The following is a 14,364-nucleotide window of genomic DNA, read 5'->3' as shown; positions in this document are numbered from 1 at the left end:
TGCTATACAAATAAAGCTTATTATTATTATTATTATTATTACTATTATTATTATTATTATTATTATTATTATTATTATTATTAACAAAACACTAATAAGAGCAATAAAAAACAATAATAAAGTGTGTCTAAATAAGTTTGTACTATAAATATGACTTAAAATGCAGTGATAGTGCAGTATAAAATCCGCCCTTTAAAATGCAGTTCTTTGACCCTAAAATAACGGTTTCACTGACTTATAATACAGAATGACATCTCTGACATTGCCAATGCACGCCTGGAACGCTTGATATTGCACAATGTAATGTTGATCGGGTAGGATCATGACCCTTTTAGTCAGTTTTTGACTAACGATCATGACCCTTTTAGTCAGTTTTTGACTAACTGGGTACCGTCTTGGCGCCTTGAATATTGATGCCAAGGCGCAGGTATAAATTCTTCCATGGTGTTTCTTTAAGGTTGATTGCTCTGTCTGATTGCACACTGTTCAGTGCAGTGCTTTTGGTAAAACACTGTGAGTCAACACCATGACCAGAGACCACATCATGTTTCCATGAGGGCACATGTTGAAATGTTAGTTGAAATTAGTTCATCAGCTCTTTTGTAGATCACTATCAAGAATCTGTCGTTTGAGATAAGGCTATTGTCTACGTTTGAGGGCATCTGTTTGTACATTGATTGCTTAATGTCTTCCTGTACAAAGGGAGATTTTACCATTGCTACCATAACTTATATTCGTGCTTTAGGACAGGGGTCTCCAACAGGTAGCTCGCGAGCTACCAGTAGCTCCCCACCTGTTTCTAAGTAGCTCTCCAAAAGGTTTGAGGAAGATGTTCATAAATCTGATAACCCAGTCACTTGGGAAACATGTTAAAATTCCTATGAAATCAAATTCACAGTCTGCAAAGAGAGAAGGTAAATGAGTTGAAAGGAACCTTTAAAAAGCATACAAATCTACAAAATTCATCGGTTTTGGGTGGAGATCAGCTATGTGAATACATGGCATGCTACTACTAGCATAAAAGCTCCATGTCCATTTCGTCTCTAATGAAAAAAGGTTGAAGACCCCTGCTCTAGGGGGTTCAGACCTCTGTGTCTGTCTGTGCCCTGAGACAATGTTGATTGTTTATGGCACAGTGATGAATGAAATGAAATGAACTGGAATTGAACTTGAATTGCTGGTTTCCTATAAAGTCTTCATATGCAGCACTAATAGTGTAGTTCGATCATGTCTGAGGATGATAAATCAGGATGAAGTCATGATTCCTTTTATTGATATTGATGTTATTGTGATATTAAGCATAGCACTCTATTGCTTTGTTTGACAATAAAAACAGTGAATTAAAAAGCACAAACACAAAAAAGTTAGTAAATAATAGACTGCCTGCAATTTTGAGGCATAGCCTTTGAGCTGGCTTTGCGTAAACATGATGAGAGGGACAGCATGAAACAAGTTCCATTTTTTTTTTCTCAGAAACACAATGACCATGCAATAAAATGCATCCGTTTCATTTCCCCATCACCACACACATACACACATACCAAACAAGCATTTTTCAGTTTATTTCTTCACCTTGTACTCTGCACGTAACATCGCTCTATAAAGATTAAGGTAAGATATCCTTGAGGGATTACACTACATTACTTAATGGATTTAGGATTAATAGGATAATGCATGTAAGGATTAATACCTTATTTCCATGTGGATAAACACATGCTTTTTACACAATTACAGCAGTATGCATGTTGTGCTTTTTACATACTGTAAGCATAATATCTAGATGTTTGTATAATCTGAAGTCTTAAATGCATATTTTTTAGCTATTCAACCAGTCCTCTGATCTACTATGAATGCAAATGTATGAAATGAAGGGTACAACATGTAACTATAATATAGGGGTCCTTTTCTGGCATTCTTTTAAAAATAGATACAGTAATATTGTTCATGAAAATATTTTTGGGTTAATAGTGCAATAGCCTTTGTATACTATATCATTACATAAACTATTTCTGTATCATTCATCATTCACAACAGTCATCATTTAAGGGGAGGGGGGCTTTTTGCATCTGTGCCCAGGGGTTCATAATCCATCCATGCCTATGGCCGTCAAAAGTTTGGAATGCCCTAACTGACTGACTTAACTAATGACTTGTTTGTGATTTTTAATAATATTTTTGCATGATGGGAAATGTATTGAATTTCTGTTTGGGGGTACCCCAGACCCCACCACATTTGGTCCCAGACCTCGCCACAGATTTGGTCTCCCCCCCAATGTTGACATCATGGCTACATCCTTGCAGTACCACACATACTATCCGTACACATTATACAGCCATACATATACTGTACATACAAGTCCCTCACCATGACCACTTTCTTTCAACATTGCTCACCTTCACCATCTCTTGACTGTAAGAATACACCTTGGATCGTGCTCATTATTTCCTGTATCCATTATTGTAATTCCCTTTTCATCGGTCACCACCTTTTGTCTCCTCATGTAAAGTGACCTTGGGTTTGTGAAAGGCACTTTAAAAAAATGTAACTTTATTATTATTTAATCATAATAAACCATTTCATACATTGCTGCACTCTCTCACACAGAAGATGAATCACTCGTTAAAGATATTTACATGCACCTTTCCTGCTTTTCTGCATCTCTCACTGTCAGAGATCACTATGGGCACTGGACACATCCTCTGGCTCTTCGCACTCTTCTCCACGCTGAGAGGAACTCTGGCCACTTCCCACACTCACCTGCAGATGACGGAGAACGCCATCATACAGGCCACAACGGCCACCTGCCGCTCTCGTGCTCTGCGCACGGGAAAGGCATTTGTTCTCCCTGTAAGACATTTGGAGTCACTCTGATGGTCATGTTTCCTGTAGTTTAAACTCATAAAGTCATATAGTAGAAATACCTGTTCAGAATTAATTACTCTATTGTCTCATTAATTCAGAAAATTAGCCGTTTTTAATTAATGAGATAAGTATGTTGATTCAGAAAAAAACAGGTGGAAAAAATGTGATGCATTGCGGTTGCGTAGGCTACAGTTAACAGTTCTGTCAAGTGAATGCTTTATAGTTCCATTCAGTGATGACTGAAAAAATTGAAATATGTATGAATGAATATGAATGTAAAAGGATGTATGAATGTATGCATGTAGCCTACTATCTATCTATCTATCTATCTATCTATCTATCTATCTATCTATCTCTATCTATCTATCTATCTATCTATCTAACTATCTATCTAACTAGTAACAGTAGCCAATAAATAAGGTGGTCTTACAAATCTCATTTGTTGTAGCCTGGGCCAGTGTCAGCAGAGGCTCTGGTGAAGGCCTGCACATCCTCGGCGTCCGCCATCAGTTTTCGAATGGCCATCAATGAGATAAGCCTAACTAAAGGAAGCACCAGGCTGGATGACCGTCAGTCTGTGACATTTGCACAGTGGCGTAAGCTCATTACAGACAATATTGCTGCCGTAAAGTCGAGTATTCAAAAAAAGAACTTTGAAGCTGCGAGAGAGAAATTAGGAGAGGTTCTCCATGCCCTACAGGTAACTTTCTGAGAGTGTCTTGCATAGCTTTCATGAAGTCATTGAAATAGTTGAATCACGTCAAAAACAGAAGTAGCCTACTTAAATCAAGTCAAAATATAATAATATAATTAATATAACACTATAATGTTTTAATCTAAAGTTTTGGTCAAAATATAAGTAATGGTTGTTGATATTTGTTTTTTAACACACTCAAATTAAGTGTATTAAAATGCTTACCAACAAATTCACAATAATTACCAATATTTTCACCAAAACTTTAACCAAGGCTTCAGTGTAAATGCATATGGAAATGTGCCTTTCAGAATGTTTACGGTCACGGTGATCCGATTGAACTGGAAAGCAAGTTGCCCTACTCCACACTTATAAGACTTGCTGTACCAATTAAAAATGGTATGGTATGACAACATTAACAGCTCATACTGTCTCGTTGTTTTTCACTTTGTTATGTGTGTGTTTGTGTTTCTCTGTGTGTGTGTGTGTGTGTGTGCATGTACCAATAGCATGTATGGTGGAACTCATTTGTTGATATGATCTGTTCAGATTTAACAAGCTGGGTAAGACCTACACCTACAATCAGCAAAGAGGGTCAGGAGATCGCCACAAAGGCCTCCGTTGATCTCCTGCAGGACATCAGAGCAGCAGCTGGGGATGCCGACTTCCTACGGTACCACATGAAATGATGTCACAACCCAGCTTGCGGTGGGCCGCAATATAAAGCTGGAAGAGATAAAAAAATTGCCAAAAATATATGGAGCTCCTATGGGCATTCATTTTTTGATTAGGTTGAAATCTAGGAAAAGAATATAAAAACGGCGAAATATAACAAATATAGAAAACGCATGTTGAGCTCAAGGGTGGCGAGAAGGCAAGTCTGATGATACCCACACTCTTAAAATGAATGTTTTGTCCCTATCTGGACACAGAGATGTGTTAAAAAACAACGCAAGTTGTGTTATTTTCAACACATATTGTGTAACAAATAAAAAAAGAAAACAACACAAACTGTGTTGTCCCTATCTGGACACAGAGATGTGTAAAAAACAACACATTCGTTTTAAGAGTGCATGCACCAGTCAGTAATCGGAGGGTGCTTCACTGGCACGGCAAGGCCAGAGGGGTTGTAGAGGTGCATAGCAATGGGCACGTCCAAAAGCCTTGAGCGTGCTCTAGGTAGAGTGCATTTGCCGGATATTACGTCTGACAAGGCTATCCAAAAAGTCAGCATTCTCCCTTGTTCTCCCTTTTACTGCTGTAGAGACGGACAAGGACTCTGACAATGACGTTACTAGCAAGAACGGTACTACCTTGGTCCCTTCCCTTCCTGAGACTGAGAATTGGTCTGGAGATGCTTTGCTCACGTCTCGTTTCCAAGGGGCATAACCAGCAGTGAAATTAAACAAATACACCATCAGCACCACCATTGGATAGTGTTCAATGCACTTCACAATGCATCTCGCTGCCTTTTAAGATACCTAACAAGAGAATGAGGCAACAAGTGCTGTTTCAAACCGATCAAACTCTCTTTTCATGCCTCCTAAGACAACTTCGAACTACCCCCAAAATGGTCATTATTGAAGGCAGCTGCAATGTATCCTCTATGCTGCCTATTACCAACAATCAAATACCGCCCAAATGGAAACAGGGTCTATAACTCATCCTGTCTGCAGCACATTTAAAACAAACTTGTGTTTGTCCCTATCTGGACATAGAGATGTGTTAAAAACAACACAAGTGTGTTATTTTCAACACATTAGATTCAACTTAGATTGATAGATTGAGATAGATAGATACTCTAAAGGGAAAATACTTTCCAAGGGGAAATTCAAGATACTTTCCAAAGGGAAATTCAACAAATTCACAACTTTATTGTCATTGCGGAGAACAAGTACAGAGACAACGAAATGCAGTTTGTGTCTAACCAGAAGTGCAAAAAAGCAGAAAAGTGCAATCTGATATAAAAAGTAGTTGGTGCATAGACAGGACAAAAGATATAGTGCAGTGTAGACAGTATACAGTTGTTTTCAGAAGGTGGTTTAGAGTAGTATAAATTAAATATAAGTATGTGCAGTATATTAGCAGTAACTTTATAAGAGCAGAATAAATATGTCTATGTAATATGAACAATGTATAAACAACATGTACAGATATGTGCAATATAGTGGCAGTACCATTATAGTAGTAGTAAGAACAATATATGCAGTGTATTAACAGAATATATTACAGAAACTGAATAAATATGGATATTTAGTATGAACCATATAAACAGATATGTACAGTGTACAGCTATGTGCAGTGTGGTAACAGTACCATTGTAGTGCAGAAACAGTAACATTATAATAGTATTAAGAATACGTGTATGTGCAGGATGAAGAGCAGTAAAATATGGCTATGTATAAGTGTAATTACAGTATGTACATTGGTAAATAAACAGACACTATGGATGGGATAGGGTAGTACAGTTGTGTGTGTGTGTGTGTGTGGGGGGGGGGGGGGGGGTGACTAGGGGATGTCCGCCTCCTTAACATTAGTTTTAAGAGCGAACCTAACCACGTCTTCCTTCTTCTCTTGCTCTTCCACTTAGGCTGATGAGGATGAGTCAGACCTCCATCGCAATGTGCTTTGTGATTGACACCACAGGGAGTATGTCAGATGACATTAGTTTTGTGAGACAGACTACAGCCACCATCATAGACAGCAAGAGAGGCACTCCTGACGAGCCCTCCGATTACTATCTGGTACCCTTCAATGATCCAGGTACAGTCTGTTTTGTCTTTGGTGTCTATGTCTTTAAAGATTATGTTTGGACAAGACGTGCAATGACCACATGAGTTTCCCCTTGTGCATTGGATAATAAAGTTCAACTTGACCTTGACAGTTCAAGATTGGTATTGGTGTAAAGTGGTTCAGTTTTTCAACAAAATAGTACATTTATTGGATATTGAGGGGGAGGTGGGGGATAGTGGGTAAGGTTGCCGTTATGTATTATTGCTAATTTTCACTTTTGGACTCTTTTGCAAGCTTTTGGACCTTTTTTTAAGACTACTGTTGCAGGAGAATTTCAGACGCGCATTAATAGTCTTACAGCTGACGGGGGTGGAGATGAGCCTGAAATGTCACTGTCAGCGCTTCAGGTATGAGGACAACTGAGCACACTGTTCACTATAGTACTGTATATAAAATGAGCTGGATAGGGTGCAGTATACATAAACATTTATTAATTTAGCAGACACTTTTATCCAAACCAACTTACATATTATGTAATTTATATTACAAGGGCAATGTCCTGGAGCAACTTGGGGGTAAGTGCCTTGCTTAAGGGCACAACGGTGGAAGCTGGGAATTGAACCCACAACTTTCCAGGCTACTGCATGTTAGCCTAGCTCCTTAACCACGAGGCTACCACCCATATATGTAGAATCCTGTATCATGGATATATCATGATGTGGGGCTATTTTAATTCAAAAGGCCAAGGGAACTTTATCAGGATGCATAGTGTCCTGGATCCATTAAATTAAAAATAAAAATCTGCCTGCCTCTATGGGAATATAACATTGGGGTGTGTTTACTTATGCCCCCTGTATTTTAAGGAAAAGCATTATTTATTTATGATACATTATTCATTCACAAAGAAAATTGGTGTCCTTAAAGGTTGGATTTGTACTCATTTTCATAATTAAGGCATTAAGATACATTTCCAAAAGATTATTTTTTTATTCCTCTTTTTAGTCATAGCATGGGTGTCCTAACTTTGTAACATGACTGTAGTAGTAGTAGTAGTATGGTATTGTATGGTATAGTATGGTACAGTATAGTAGTAGTGTGGTGTTGTATAGTATACTAGTAGTATGGTATAGTAGTAGTATAGTAGTAGTATGGTATAGTAGTAGTATAGTAGTAGTATGGTATAGTAGTAGTATGGTACAGTAGAGTATAGTATGGTATAGTAGTAGTATAGTAGTAGTATGGTAGTAGTATAGTATAGTAGTAGTATAGTATAGTAGTAGTATGGTATAGTAGTAGTATGGTACAGTAGAGTATAGTATGGTATAGTAGTAGTATAGTATAGTATAGTAGTAATATGATATGGTAGTAGTGTGGTATAATATGGTTTGGTATAGTAATAGTATGGTATAGTATGATATATTAGTAGTAGTATAGTAGTAGTATTGTATGGTAGTAGTGTGGTATAATATGCTTTGGTATAGTAGTAGTATGGTGTAGTATGATATATTAGTAATAGTATAGTAGTAGTATGGTATAGTATGATATATTAGTAGTAGTATAGTAGTAGTATGGTATGGTAGTAGTATGGTATAGTAGTAGTATAGTAGTAATATGGTATATTATTTATTGACTCCGAGGTATCCTCTCTATTGGAGCTAGCATGTTATTCCTCATTTTGTAAGCTGCTTTGGAGAAAAATGTCTGCTAAATAAATGAATGTAAATGTAATGTCCTTTTTACACATTCTGATGCTATTTCTAGGTCATTTTTACATGTTCTAACAAAACCACCTCTAAACATACTCACTTTAACAACTAGAGAAGATTAAATCAGATGGATGTGACTGTAAAAAGGGCTTGTGAACAACACATATGTCCAGTTCCAAACTAAAGCAGACAAACCCAGCTAGCCATCATGAGTTTTCCAGCTCCTCAAGCGCGTCTATATTTTCCTGAATATTTGTCTCCTGCTTCTGTGCATCTTCTGTCCAGCTGGCCCTCACGAGTACACCACCCCATTCAGAAATATTTCTGTTCACGGATGCTTCAGCTAAAGACATTTCGCTGAAGAGTACAGATCTGGTCCTGATAGAGAAGACGAAGTCAACAGTGAGTATGAGCAATGCTCTTAAAATTCTATCATCACTGACAGGCAGAGGTGGAAAAGTCCAGTAAAAGTCCTCTCACATATTTTCTCCAACCTTTTATTAAAGCAGCTGATTCTAATTGGCACAACACCTCAACCAGGTAGATGAGCTAATTAGTGAAATCATAAGTGCACAGGTAGAACCAATACATGGTAGGACTTTTACACCTCTGCTGACAGGTAGGCTAAAATAAAGCAAAACACCATTCCTCTGGTTCACTCTTTATTACTCTTTAGCCAACATGAATTCCGCCAGCCTTCCCTTAATCCACCCCACTCACTGGTGTTTCTTGTCCACTACTCCTTCCTCTTCTGAGGTAAACTTCATGCTAACCAATCCGCTGGGAGTGCGGCGTCGAAGGAACGCTGATGAGCAGCTGCGATCTGATGAGCAGGAGCACGAGCACGAGCACTATGAGCGTGAACGTCGGAGTCTGTCCAATCCCAGTTACAGGGTTTACGAGGAGCTGGCCCACGCATCTGGTGGACTGGCTATAGAGGTTACCAAGACAACCCTGCCCAGGGCCACATCCATTATCACTGATGCATCAAGCTCTGCTAAGGTAGGTTGACATTTCTATTGGTAAAAAAGAGAGAAAGAAATTGATAAATGCGATCTGCTAAATCCCACTCACTTTTTACTTTTTTGATATTGACCACCATTGCCTAGGCTACAACATATTTGTCAAAAATGTACAGCAGTTCCTTGATTGAGAGTAGGCCACCATCTATTCAGCTATTCAGCTATACAGCTATTCATCTCTTTAGCAGATATGATATAGGATATAATCAGTGGCAGCTGGTGACGTCTTAAGTTGAGGAGAATAGGGTAAACTCATTTACATATTTTCTATCGTTCGGCTGGCAGCCAAAACAAATAGCCATATAGGCTACTTGAGATTTTAATCAAGAATTTGGATTATTTATAAGGATATGTGATGGCTGGTAAAGTAACCTATAGAAGGAGTGAAGCGTTGTTCATGAAGATATTGCATTGTCAATGGCAAACACCCAAAAATCAAACAGTTAAATCAAGCATTAAAACAATGTGTAGGCTACTACAGAATATCAGAAAGCTGAAGAGTAAGTAAGTAGGTGAGTCTTTATTAGGTTCATTGATTGAGCATGATATGTTAAAATCCCACCCACAAAAGCAAGGGCCACAAGTGGACTGTAAGACAGGACAAGATAAAAGGTCTATTTTCTTTTTTCAAAGTTGTCAGACAAGTCACAGTTTATTGTTAAGTTGAAGCAACATTTATCACTTCAGAGATCACCAAACAAGGTTTAGCTATCACTTATGCCATCTCTTTCTCTACAAATTTCAACATGAACAATTGCATCCTTTATTTTTGCCCTTTAGGGGCTCCATAATTAACCATCGGTGTTTTACTATATATTTTCAAAAATAAATATAGCTTGACCGCTTAAGCTCCGTAACATGTCTTTACTTTTGCTCTTCGGAACAGGTGACCGTTTTTCAAGCTGTGAGGGACCGATCAGAACAATTCCCCTTTCACATGGACACAACATTAAGTCACCTTGCTATCTACATCACTGGGGGCCATATAACATTTACCATCACCAGTGCCATGGGTGAGAAGACCCTTCTGGTCAACCTCAGAAAAGATTATTTAACTGAGTAAAGTGAATTAAAACCTGTTAGCCTGCATGCTAACCGTCCTTTAAAATGTTTTTTATAAAGGTGTCTCTCAGACCAGCACTCAAACAACAGGTGCACTGGGTACCATCAACAAGGTGGGGAATGTATACACAATGCACATCAACGCAGATGTCAAGAAAAAGGGATTATGGGTCATTAAAGTTCAGGCATCTCAATCTTACACAGTCAAAGTCGTTGGTAAGACCTATTTTTACTGTTTTGATAAACATGTGCATATCTGATTAGTCATTCAGTGTTATTATCATATTAATTAACATAGAATGTTCAGTAAGGTTTTCCTTTGCATATATTTTTACATCCTAAAGTGTGTGGTTATTTTTCCATATTCTCATGCCTACATTATTTGGTTGATTTCAGATTTCTGAGAGAGAAGTTGTTTGGGTTTTTTTTTTGCACAGACATTATGCGATGGGAAATGTGCTACTCTTCATTTAACTGTTGTTTTCAGCTAGTTTAATGCATTTGTATTATCTCTGTTGAGCTGCTATGAACTCTGTGCTCTTGCCAGGAGTCACTTTCAGCATAAATCTACGTCACCTATTAGCTAGCCTCCAGGTATGTCACAAATCAAAAGGAATATTTCTACAAGTGCTGTGACACAAGCACATCAGTGTAATAAATAATAATTAAAGGCATTTAGTGAAGAAGAGAAATTAGCTCCTGCTAATGTAGAATGCTGGGAAACCGGTGAATTTTCTCATTATAGTAGAGAGGTCAAATTGCATGACTGCCTTAAGGCCAGTGTTGCATTTTGCACTTCTGTCACGCCGACCATGGCGGACTATTGCGTGACCCTGGCAGACTATTGACCCAGCGTTTCGACATCAGAGGGTGCGTGTGAGGCTCTGTGCAAGACACTTGTGTACCCTCCAATGTTTTGAGATCACATGGACGTGCGGCCGGCCACTATGCTTCAAGGGCACCAACTATCCAAAACTCATCCCAAACTCATGGAACAAAGCACCACTTAAATTAGCATGGCTGTGTTCAATACCTTGTCAAGGTATTGGATTGATGTGGTGTCTAGTCCAATTCAAAATCATGAAAACATACAGTGGATTATTTCCACCACATTTAGATCATCCCCTTACCCTAACCTACTGGTGTCTAAAAAAATGTAGGGCCTACTTATCTAGCCTATAGTTGACTGGAGGATCATGGGATTTTTTTCTATGTTGGCCTTTAAAAAGGACTGTCCTTTTGTTGTGTTATATTATCACTCATGAACATTTTATTCTATGCTAATTCAGATTACTTTTTTATGTATAGGCCTATATAAATCTACATTCTATCTCTAGGCTATTGTTTTATTATAAATTACACTAAACAGCTCTGAAAGGAACAGATCTTTCTTTTTATGAAATAGCCTATACATTCAGAGATTTCTTTGTCATAAGATTTTGAATTTCATGCTTTCATGAGTATGACATTTTGTGCATGACTCTACCTTTTAAGGACAAAGCCCGATTGACTTCCTGTACAACTTTGTGGAAGTAAATGAAGGCTCTGACTCATTTGTGGTTCTTGACAGCCGACCCTCTGCCAGTAAGATTGTCATGTTGCTTTCGAGACACAAAAGATACACATCTGTAGGCTAGGCCTACTAAAAATACATGAAAATATTTCAGAATGCAAAATGACTGATCTCAAAACTGCCATATTCTGTCTTAATCTCAGGTGCGAAGGCCACTTTACTGGTGGCTATCACCATGCCCGACTCTGTGAAAGTAACAGAAGTGGCTATGGTGCCAGAACACGGCAACATCGTGCTTGCAAGTCTTAAAAAGACAGAGATGGAAAGCTACTTAGCGACAGTGAGCAGAGTGCCCGAGGGCAGCTTTGCTGTTCAGCTGAAGGGGACGATCCTCAAAGGATCTTTTGAGATGTTCCAGAGACAGTCGTCCACCCAGCTAAGGGCCTCAGGCGTGACAGTCACAGTAAGTACAGCCCAGTCAAAATGGTCAAAGAAATGGATGAAAGAACTAAAAAAAAGGACAATTGAAGATGTGTCAGAAATCAATTTGCCATGTCAGATCATTCTAAAAATGACATTCTAGCTGATGTGTAGCAGGAAATAACTAAATTAGTGCAACTGTTTGTTTCCCAGGCTGAGACAACGGCTAACCTGAAGCCCGGCGTCCCGCTTAACATCCCTTTCACGGTAGCCACTGCCCGTTTAGGAGGCAGATTCATTGTCCGAGCGAGGAACGACCGCAACTTCAGATTGTCCTTCCCCTCCAAGTTGACTCTAAGTGCTGGCGGCCATACTGAGAGCACACTGACCATTGTAGCTCCTGCAGGCACCCCCTCCGGCACAGACGTCACACTGACCATTGAGGTCCAGGGTCCCGGAGGCGACATTAATTATGCTGTGCTCCGCCTCACTGTATTAGCTGAGGTAAACATTCTTTTAAATATTTTTTTGGGCCTTATTATGCTTTTCATCTGACAAGACAGTGAAGAGAGTGACAGGAAACAAGAGAGAGATAGAGTGGGATCGGGAGATGACCAGAGTCAGGGCTCCTACACACAGTTGCGTTCCGTCAACGCATGCCAGTGGGTGTTCCCGACGGTAGCTATGCAAATGACTTGAAGTATATTTGAATTGGTTGGTGCCGTCCGTAGATTGGCTTGATTGGCCGGTGTCGTCTGTCGGTGCAGCAACAGCTGAACTTCTCAACACGAGCGACGGGAGAAACGCGACGCAACGGACCCACAATTCAGTTCAGCAACGGATGACGTAAGCCCATGTAAAGTGAATGGGATGCGTCTCCAGCACGGCAACGCACGCAGCTGTGTGTAGAGGCCGTTAGACTTGAACACGGGTCCTCATGGGCAAGTGGACCAGAATACGGTAGGCCTATGGGTGCTGCAAGCAGTTGCGCCACAGTGCCCCCCAGCAGAGGTAAACCTTCTGTGAACTACAACCATTAAAGGGTAGGCTATAGGTGCAGTTTTGTTGTGTGTAAAACATTCAAATCTCCCACAGATCTACCACAGCGGCCAATCAACAGCCTAGCCTATTTACCACTAAAAACAAATTAACCAACAGAGCAACCCTTGTGGGCAAGAAACATCCCCAACAGAGAAGCCTATCAGTGACTTTCACTGAGGTTATCAAGCAGGCACCTTCCTTCATCTGTGTTTCATTGAATTAGCACCCCCTCCCCCCACCCCCCCGCCACACACACACATGATTCATGAAGGGTTCCCTACCAACAAATAGGCCTACCGACAAAGTCAGAGGAAATAACAACAGGATGTGAAGAAATAACCAGTTTGACCAAAGATCCTTGGTTTGACTTCATGTCAAAATAGCGTCTGCGCTGTATTTCCAAGATATCAACTAAAGTTAGCATGCAAACCAGCTAGCCTATCTTCGGACAGTACTCTCTGGTAATACCGCTTTGTGCCTCTGGGAATGCTATAGGATGCTGGGTGTTCTTCAGGTAGAGGTTGAGGGTATGCTATGCTAGGATTCTAGTTTCTTGCATGTGTAGACGATGTATCCCTATTGTGGTTTTATCGTTTGGTGTTTCCTCCTTTCAAGGTAACCGACAACTCCCCGCCAGACTGCCAGGTGACCAGTGTGGACGCTGAATGCTTTGGCGACTGCAATCTGTCAACTTGGAAACTGTTCGCCGAGCTGACGGACGGTAAAGGCTCAGGCATTAAGACCATCACAGTCCAGCAGGGCACTGGCACCCTCGCCACAACCGTGACGCGCCAGGGCGGAGTGGATGTGACCCAGGCCACCTACAGCGCCTCCTGCTGCTCTGAGAAGGTGGAGCTGGCGGCGGTGGATGCCGCGGGGAACGTGGGCACCTGCTCTTGGGCCATTAAGAAAGAAAGCTTTTGGCATCCTTACTGTTCCTGAAGACAGTGCTTTTCATATAATTATTCAACAGCGCTGTGAATTTTAAATACCTTTGAATAAATACTTGTTTGCATCAACAAACCAGAAATATTGGGTGTTACCTCTTGTTTTATATGGTATCGCACATTTGAATCATGGTCTTGATAAATACAAAGGTATTGATATGATAAGCTGCCAAGACTATACAATTTCACAACATGACATCTCCACTTAATTCGCCAAAAATTATTTAGTATGACCGACAGGCAGACTGTCATCGCAAAGAGAATTACGACGACATTTTTAGCAGTCCAGATGTATTCACACATAACAGAGTATTTAAAATAAAGTTCAAACTGTAGCCAACTAATTAAAGTCAATACAATACCT

General features: G+C 39.8%; 1 protein-coding gene across 2 annotated transcripts; it reads left to right on the top strand.

Moving 5' to 3' along the window:
• Positions 1-1,565: 1,565 nt before the first annotated feature.
• Positions 1,566-14,077, top strand: LOC143112262 (von Willebrand factor A domain-containing protein 7-like). Of its 2 annotated transcripts, XM_076274529.1 has the most exons (15): positions 1,566-1,611; positions 2,672-2,847; positions 3,311-3,562; positions 3,868-3,955; positions 4,106-4,229; positions 6,147-6,319; positions 6,584-6,696; positions 8,281-8,397; positions 8,752-8,997; positions 9,904-10,030; positions 10,140-10,295; positions 11,574-11,663; positions 11,796-12,055; positions 12,226-12,516; positions 13,669-14,077. In XM_076274529.1, the coding sequence occupies exons 2-15, from the start codon at positions 2,680-2,682 to the stop codon at positions 13,993-13,995; spliced, it is 2,532 nt and encodes an 843-aa protein (XP_076130644.1). In that variant the 5' UTR covers positions 1,566-1,611; positions 2,672-2,679; the 3' UTR covers positions 13,996-14,077. The 2 variants fall into 2 exon arrangements, with proteins under 2 accessions (XP_076130644.1, XP_076130643.1); XM_076274528.1 differs by lacking the exon at positions 1,566-1,611 and having other exon boundaries at positions 2,435-2,847.
• Positions 14,078-14,364: the final 287 nt, after the last annotated feature.

The sequence above is a fragment of the Alosa pseudoharengus genome, unplaced genomic scaffold (assembly GCF_046254945.1).
Source record: "Alosa pseudoharengus isolate Yale_2024_CS ecotype anadromous, Long Island Sound unplaced genomic scaffold, YU_APseudo_1.1 YU_APseudo_1.1_scf_8, whole genome shotgun sequence".
NCBI lineage: Eukaryota > Metazoa > Chordata > Actinopteri > Clupeiformes > Clupeidae > Alosa > Alosa pseudoharengus.
The sequence above is the reverse complement of the archived record's forward strand: the minus strand, read 5'-3'. Positions and strand labels throughout refer to the sequence as shown.

Excerpts from the sequence above, each read along its gene's own strand:
- LOC143112262 (XM_076274528.1), top strand. The coding sequence starts at position 2,608 with ATGAATCACTCGTTAAAGATATTTACATGCACCTTTCCTGCTTTTCTG. Across the intron at positions 8,998-9,903 it reads ATGCATCAAGCTCTGCTAAG|GTGACCGTTTTTCAAGCTGT; the intron begins GTAGGTTGACAT and ends TCTTCGGAACAG. Across the intron at positions 10,031-10,139 it reads TACCATCACCAGTGCCATGG|GTGTCTCTCAGACCAGCACT; the intron begins GTGAGAAGACCC and ends TTTTTTATAAAG.